This window comes from Halichoeres trimaculatus, unplaced genomic scaffold (genome assembly GCF_033239565.1).
Source record: "Halichoeres trimaculatus isolate MK-OKI-2021-1 unplaced genomic scaffold, fHalTri1.1 fHalTri1_scaffold_2, whole genome shotgun sequence".
NCBI lineage: Eukaryota > Metazoa > Chordata > Actinopteri > Labriformes > Labridae > Halichoeres > Halichoeres trimaculatus.
Genome location: NW_027437180.1, coordinates 3236915 through 3245000, shown reverse-complemented (window position 1 = coordinate 3245000; position 8086 = coordinate 3236915). Strand labels below are relative to the sequence as shown.

The 8086-nt window shown below is 41.1% G+C and overlaps 1 protein-coding gene across 1 annotated transcript in view; it reads left to right on the top strand.

Moving 5' to 3' along the window:
* glra3 (glycine receptor, alpha 3) overlaps positions 1-8086 on the top strand; it is a 136461-nt gene extending 128375 nt beyond the window's left edge. Inside the window, exon 9 of the mRNA XM_074690985.1 lies at positions 6576-8086. Coding sequence (XP_074547086.1) covers positions 6576-6908 — 333 coding nt within the window. The 3' untranslated portion in view covers positions 6909-8086. The remainder of the gene's footprint in view (positions 1-6575) is intronic.

Below are 8086 nucleotides of genomic sequence, written 5' to 3'. Positions count from 1 at the left end.
CATAAAGTATTTTATATTCTTTTATTTTGATACATTTTTGCATTCTGATGTTTCTGAAGTAAAGTCACATTATTTGTATATGACGTCACTCTTTTATCAGTGACAGTTTATAATTTCAATGATTTTTTTCCTTTTATCACTCTTTTTTTCACTTACTGTATTCTTTGACTTTCAACTCCCTGTCACTCTTTTTGGCGTAAAGGGGAGGGGAGGACACATAGACTGTATAAAACATGGTAGAAGCATCCGCAACATCACACGTCTGTTCCTGAAACCCTGAAACCCTAAAACCCTGAAACCATGAAATGAAGCCAATCCGAGGACGCAGCCACATTCGCTATTGTGCCCAGGGCGCCCAGCGGTCACTTGACCTGAGCTGTGCCTCTGATTGGAAAATCAAATGATCCAAATAAATTTTAAACCTCAGAGATAGAGAAAAATTTACTCACCATACAGTGTGTGCCAATAGTGAAATCAGTGTTTTAGACCCAAGCTGTTTTTTGAACTAGGCTGTAAACACAGAAAGTTGGACCTAAAAAAAAAAAAAAGGTAAAAAAAAGAAAGTGTGATCAAAGAAGAGAAACATTGTTGAAATTTTAAACGGTCATTGACAAAACAATGACATCAAGAAATAAAATAGAATTGGAATTTAAAAACATCAAAATGCAAAAAAAAAACAAAATTTAAAAAAAGAAGAAAAAAAAGAAAATCAATGAACATTGTGTGAAATAAAATGAACATTTATGTGTGTGTTTTTAACTTCAGCAAAATGTTATCAATGACATTACCTGTTTGATGCTATTATAAATTTTATGACACACATTTTTCAATGCTAATGTTTCCTTTTTCAGTTCCAGGATATGTTTTTCAATGCCAAGTTTTGTTTTCGATACCAAACATCAAACTTATTGTTTTTGCTCTACAGGCGTCATCCTCTTGCCCACAGAAAAGTGAAATCACTCTCCGATCTGATCAGCTCTCTTTACAAAAACTGTCAGATTCAAAAGTTCTCTTTGAAGTCCTGATGTGCGCGATCCCCACATTACGAACTCAAACACTTTCTACAGCTCTTTACAAGCTCACACTGTTAATCAGCACATGAGCTTATTAATCATATCTGCTAATCTTTCCAGATTCATAGATCTGTTCTGTTTAAACTCTACAGACTGTTGTCCTCTCAACTCTTGTTAGATGCAGCCACCTTGTGGACACATGTAGTTATTGCAGTGGAAACAGAAAGGGAAGGATGAACATGACAGATAGGAAATCAGAAATGTAGGAAGTTTATAGAATAAACCTCCATTCGTGATGTGTGATGTAGGCATAAAGTGTGTTGAACTGTGCATGTTTGACTCTCCTGATCACCACATGTCACTTACTGAATGAGTGCATGATGCAGCATGGCTCTAACTCCGTCACAGTGATTTTAAGGATTCACTCAGGTTTGATTTCTCTGACACTGGGCCATCCAACCAGATGATGAGCTTGGTGTCAGTGCATGTTCGGCTCTCTGTGGGCATTCAGTCAACTCGTGCAAACAAACAGTATTCAATAAATATGTTATTGTGCAACAAAACGAAGTTTTAAATCAAACTTTAATGTGTCAAGAAGTCTGTGGAAACATATTAAACAAGACTGGGGATGCACTGCTACAGTTTATCTTCAGAGTATCAGAATAAATCAATCCGTAGGAGCATCATTGCCACCTACTGTGGTAAGTCACCAGTACAACTATGAAAGTACCATGCTGAAGTCTACCAGTCTGTTAGATAAATAGGGAGGTAATGTGAAAGAAAGGCTTGTGATTCTTGTAACTTCAAGTCAAACAAAGGTGTAAGCCCTCCAAAAGGAGCTGTTCAAACATGTTAATATGCTGAAAGTCAATAAATCCCTCTAAATCATATTTTTTCAAACCATAAGTTGATGCTGCAGAGACAGCTTTGCTATCAGTTCTACTTCTGCTTCCCCAGCTAAAAACCTGCAGAGAAACAAATACTAAATCGACAACGGCCAACATGCATGGGGTATCAAGTAAGCACTTTCAAAAACAGTCAAAGACTTTTGCAGTTTATGCCATTTAGAAGTCTGAGCCTGCAGCAGTTAAAGCCAAAAGCAGTCTGAGCCTACAGCAGTCTGAACCTACAGAAGTCTAAGCCTACAGAAGTCTAAGCCTACAGCAGTCTGAGCCTACAGCGGGTCTGAGCCTACAGCAGTCTGAACCTCCAGCAGTATTAGCCTACAGCAGTCTGAGCCTACAGCAGTCTGAGCCTACAGCAGTCTGAACCTCCAGCAGTATTAGCCTACAGCAGTCTGAGCCTACAGCAGTCTGAGCCTACAGCAGTCTGAGCCTACAGCAGTCTGAGCCTACAGCAGTATTAGCCTACAGCAGTCTGAGCCTACAGCAGTATTAGCCTACAGCAGTCTGAGCCTACAGCAGTCTGAGCCTACAGCAGTATTAGCCTACAGCAATCTGAGCCCATAGCAGTATGAGCCCAAAGCAAAATGAGCATACAACAGTCTGAGTCTACAGCAGACTGAACCTACAGCAGAATTAGCCTACAACAGTCTAAGCTAACAATAGTCTGAGCCTACAGCAGAATCAGCCTAAAGCAGAATTAGCCTACAGCAGTCTGAGCTTACAGCAGATTGAGCCTCCAACAGTCTGAGCCCACAGCAGCCTGAGCCTACAATAGTCTGGACCTACAACAGTCTAAACCTACAGCATTTTTAGCCTACAGCAGTCTGAGCTTACAGCAGTCTGAACCTACAGCAGAATTAGCCTACAGCAGTCTGAGCTTACAGCAGTCTGAACCTACAGCAGAATGAGCCTAAAGCAGAATTAGCCTGAAGCAGAATGAGGCAACAGCAGTTTAAGCCTACAGCAGTCTGAGCCTACAGCAAATTAGCCTAACGCAGAATAAGCCTACAGCAGAATTAGCCTAAAGCAGTATGAGCCTGAAGCAAAATGAGAATACAGCAGTCTGAGCCTACAGCAGTATTTGCCTACAGCAGTCCGAGCCTGTAGCAGTATGAGCCTAAAGCAAAATGAGCCTACAGCAGTATTGGCCTACAGCAGATTAAGCCTACAACAGTCTGAGCCTACAGCATATTAAGCCTACAGCAGTCTGAGCCTACAGCAGAATTAGCCTAAAGCAGTATAAGCCTAAAGTAAAATAAGCCTACAGCAGTTTAAGCCTATCGCAGAATGAGCCTACAGCAGTATAAGCTTACAGTAGTCTAAGCCTCCAACAGTCTGAGCCTACAGCAGAATAAGCCTAAGGCTGCCTGAGCCTACAACCTTCTGGACCTACAACAGTCTTAACCTCCAGCAGTATTAGCCTACCGCAGTCCGAGCCTACAACAGTCTTTGCCTACAGCAGTCTGATCCTACCTCTGTTTTAGCCAACAGCGGTCTGAGCCTAGAGCAGTCGAGCCAACAGCATTTTTAAGCCTACAATAATCAGTGCTTACAGATTTCTGGGCCTACAGAGGTCTAAGTCTACCGCAGTCTAAGCCTATAGCAGTCTGATCACAGAAGTCTGGGCCTACAGCAGTTGAAGCCCAAAGCAGTCTGAGCCTAGAGCATTCTTGGTCTACAGCAATCTCAGCCTACAGCAGTCTAAGCCTGCAGCAGTCTCTAAGAAGAGACCAGGGCTTAACAACAAGTAAGTTTGACCAAAATTCTCCACTGTTCAAAGGCAGATAAAAACAATAAACAACTCCACGTCATTTATAATCATGTTCAGTATCTTTGTTGTTGTTGTTGTTTGTTTTGTTTTGCAAGAACAAGTTTGTGATTCCTTTGGCATGAGCTGGATTTCCGCACTAAGGATAAAAACGTGCACTGATATTTTTCTTGGTCACAACAACAAACAGTCTGCTCTAACTCTGACACATCCTGTTTTCCATTGCATTACAACCTAATAATCATGGTTCTTTAAACAAAGTGCTGGAGATCTGTTTTTAATTCATCAAAGATACAGTAAAATACATCTCACATGTTACACTACAGACTTCATGTCATCAGGTCTTACTGACCTAAATAATCTATCTTTAAGCAAATGGTACAACAAAATATATAGGTATAACAGTTGTAAAAGGATTAAGTCTTTCAGTCTTTGAGACCTTAAGTCAGGACCAGCAGCCTTTCAGGATCAAGCTTTGAATAACTGGATGACAGAGAACTGTGACAGACACAGGGTGAAGACTTAACATTAAATAATAACTCCCTGGGAACAGAGTTATGTATGGTTACATTTTATGTGTGGCTAAAATGAAAAGGAATCAGATATGCTGATCCCTGGGATTTAAAACATGTACTCTGTCACATCAGGAGCTGTTTGTGGCCCCTGAGCCTCCAGGGGTCGTCCTGCATCGCTACAATCATAGTCACTGCCATTATTTGAAATCATTGGGTTGACTGAATGACTCGGTGTCTCGGCCCTTTCTTTTGGCTGCTGTTTGTATGTCTGCTTGTCTTCTTTTTGGTTTCTGTGTGTTGATCACTGGTCTGCATGCTGTCGATCGGTAGAACAGTGGAGGTGCAGTCGACCCTGAGGAGCTAGCTGACTCCCTCCGTCGTGTTAACAATGACATCGGCCTCAAACCATCAGACCCTCTGTATGGATCTATGAGCAACATCTACACCGACAACCACAGGGTAACCACACTGTGTACATTTGTGTGTTTGTGCATGTTTGCTTTATGTCTGCATGTTTCATCTGCATGAACTGGTGTGTGTTTGTGCGAGTCCTCTCCACACAGCGGTATTCAACTTAATACGCTTGAAAGGACATTCACAGAAGTGACCGGAAAAATAGAAACACACTCTAAACTCTTCCATGGACGTAGCCTGAGCATGGCCTAAGCATATCATGAACATGGCCTCAGCAAAGCTCAAACATAGCCTGAACATAGCCTAATCAAAGCATGAACAAAGAAGGAACATGACCTGGAAATAACCTGAACCAAGTGGGAACTTAATCTAAAAAAAAAAAAAAAGCCAGAACAAAGATCAAACATGGCCTGAGCATAGCCCAAACAAAGTCCAAACATTGTCTGAATGAAGCCTGAATAAAGTCCGAGCATAGTCTTAGCCTGAACACCTCTAGGAGCAGTAAAAACTTCTGTCTTGTAAAAGATGATGTGTGCGGTGTGAATGATTTTGGATGAAGCTCATAATCAGGATTTCCAAGTCTGGTGTGATTTTGAAGGTCTCACAAATAATTTCTATCAACCAACAGAATCAGAAACCCCTTTTACTTTTTTAAGACCTTAAATACAAAGGAAACATGGAGGTGGCGAAAAATAAAGGAAGAGAGATATGAAGAAAGAAGTAGAGAAAGAGACATGAGGAAAGATAAAAGAGAGAAAAAGGTAAAAAGACGGATAGAAAAAAGTGTTGCAAAGAAAGAAAAGAGGAGGTAAGAATAAAGGACAGAACAGACAGAGGGAGGAAATGAGAAAGAAAAGATAAAAAAAGAAACAAAGAAAAGAAAGCATGAAAAGGAAAGGCATAAAGAAAGAAAAAACAGGCAGACAGAAGGGGAGAATACAGTAAAGGCTGCACCACAAAGAAAGAAAGAAAGAAAGAAAGAAAGAGAGAGAGAGAAAGGAAGAGAAAATTGAAAGAGTAAAAATGATTAAAAGAAAGAAAGAAAGAAAGAAAGAAAGAAAGAAAGAAAGAAAGAAAGAGAGAAAGGAAGAGAAAATTGAAAGAGTAAAAAGGATTCAAGGAAAAAAGCAAAGAAAAGACAGTCATACAGGAAGACATAAAGTGAAAGAAAGAAAGAAAGAAAGAAACAAACAAACAAACAAACAAACAAACAAACAAACAAACAAGGAAAAATAAAGGAAGGGAAAACAGAAAGGGGGTAAGAAAAGAAGTCAAATGTGGGGAAAGACTTATATAAAAGAAACAGAGAGAAACTTATAAAGATGGAGAGAAAAGGAAGAGAAATAGAGTAGGAATGAGAAAGAAAAAAGGAAAGAAATACAAGATTAGATGGAAAAAATGACTGATATACAGAGTAGGAAAAAATAGTGAGATGAGAGAAAATGGGGAGGAATTGAAGAGGAAATAAAAAAGAAAGATAGGATCAAAGCAAAAGTATAAGAAAAATGAAAGAAGAGCAGGAAAGAAAAGATATAAAGAACAAATGAATGGTGAAAGAGAAAGAGAGGGAACAAAAAAAAAACAATAGAAGGAAATGTATCAGCCAAATTACTTTATAGATACTGTCGAAAAACAAACTGAGCACATATTGTCACACATATATATTCAGAGTATAAGTAGTATAGTAAAAGTAGTATAGTAAAAGTAGTATAGTGTCATTTAGTCTGTGTTGTTGTTATTATTAATGTGAACGTATCAGAGTGGTCCTGCGTGGTTCAGTCTGACTCATAAACAGAGGGATAAATCAGGCAGAGCAAACTCAAAGCTTCAAGGCTCATTTAGTAACATCTGTGAGTCTGTGAGTCTGTGAGGAGAAGAATGAAACACCTGACCTTCCACCTCCTCCTCCTCTTCTTCCTCCTCTCCTTCCTCCTCCTCTTCCTCCTTTTCTCCCCGACAGGAAGGGGAAGTTCAGGAGAGCAGACCGACCTCCACAGCCGCCGTGACCTCCACTCCCAGCAACAGCAAAGAGTCCAAGGCCAGCACCAACAACACCGTGGCTGTGGTCAACACCACGCCGGGGGCCACAGCCAACACTACCCAGAATCCCCCTGGAACAACCACAGGTGGAGGGGGTAAAAGCACAGAAGAGATGAGGAAGTTATTCATCGACAGAGCCAAAAAGATTGACACTGTGTCGAGGGCCGGCTTCCCTCTGGCCTTCCTCTTCTTCAACATCTTCTACTGGGTTCTTTACAAGATTCTCCGACATGAGGATGTGCACAAGCCGTAGAGACACACACACACACACACACACACACACACACACACACACACACACACACACACACACACACACACACACACACACACACACACATGAGGATACTTCCTAGTCTGTGACCTCTCTAAATCTATTCAGGAAGCATCACTCCAAAACAACAAACTGATGTCTGGAGACACAGAAGTCCTGTTTGTTCCCTGAGCTACAGGATCAGTCTCTGACTTCCTGAGATGATTGACGTAGCTAACAGATAACTTCTCAAAGGCCGTTAAAAAATAGAAGATTTGTTCAAACAGGGAGGAGGTGTATAGTAATGTGGTCCTGGATCAGATTATGACGAGTGGGTGCAGCAGACCCCGAGGATTAAATCTGCTTCTTACTTTGTAAATCTGTTGTTTTCCAGAATCAGGAAATCCAGCTCACTTTTGTACCAGTTTAAGGTAAACCTGGACTGGGTCTACCTGATTTACATAAAATTAGAAATCAGAACCACCATAAGACCACCAAATCTGGATTACTGCACTTTGCTCTGTAGACTGTGACCAAAGGGGGGCGTCACACAAACCGAAAAATAGTGATGGATGTTTCAAAGTTTGAATGCTTCCCTGAGAGTGAGCACAACGCACGTAAAGATCAGACTGCTGAGGTCCAGGCGGAGTCACCAGTGTGAACAGAGCACAGAGGAAGCATCATTCACTCTGCAGAATCTGGTCCTGGTCTCTGGATCACTGTCCCCTCAGCGCTGTATGGAGCCACATTCATGATAAATACAAATACATTCAATCATACTTGAACAGAATGCTAAGAGCTAACATATTAGCCTGTAAACATTTGGATGAAAGTGAGTGATAATCAGACTTGTTTAAAGGGGACATATCATGCTTGTTTCTCCTTTTCACTATGCCAGACTAGGATGCCTGTAAAGCATTTCTGCCCTCAGCACAAGTCATTTAGTTCCTTCATTGCCCCACAATAGCGTTCTCAATATCCTCATTTTAAGCCATTCTGAAGATCTTGTTGAAACGCTCCGTTTGGAGAATGACCTCCAGTAACCTCGCAATGTCACAGCCCTTTGTGCACTGATTGGTCAGTTCTATCAGAGGGGCGGAGGGGGTAGAGCCAGGGGGCGGTTTTTGCAGCATGGCAGTATTTACAAAATCGCCACATTGAATGGAGCAGACTGAGCG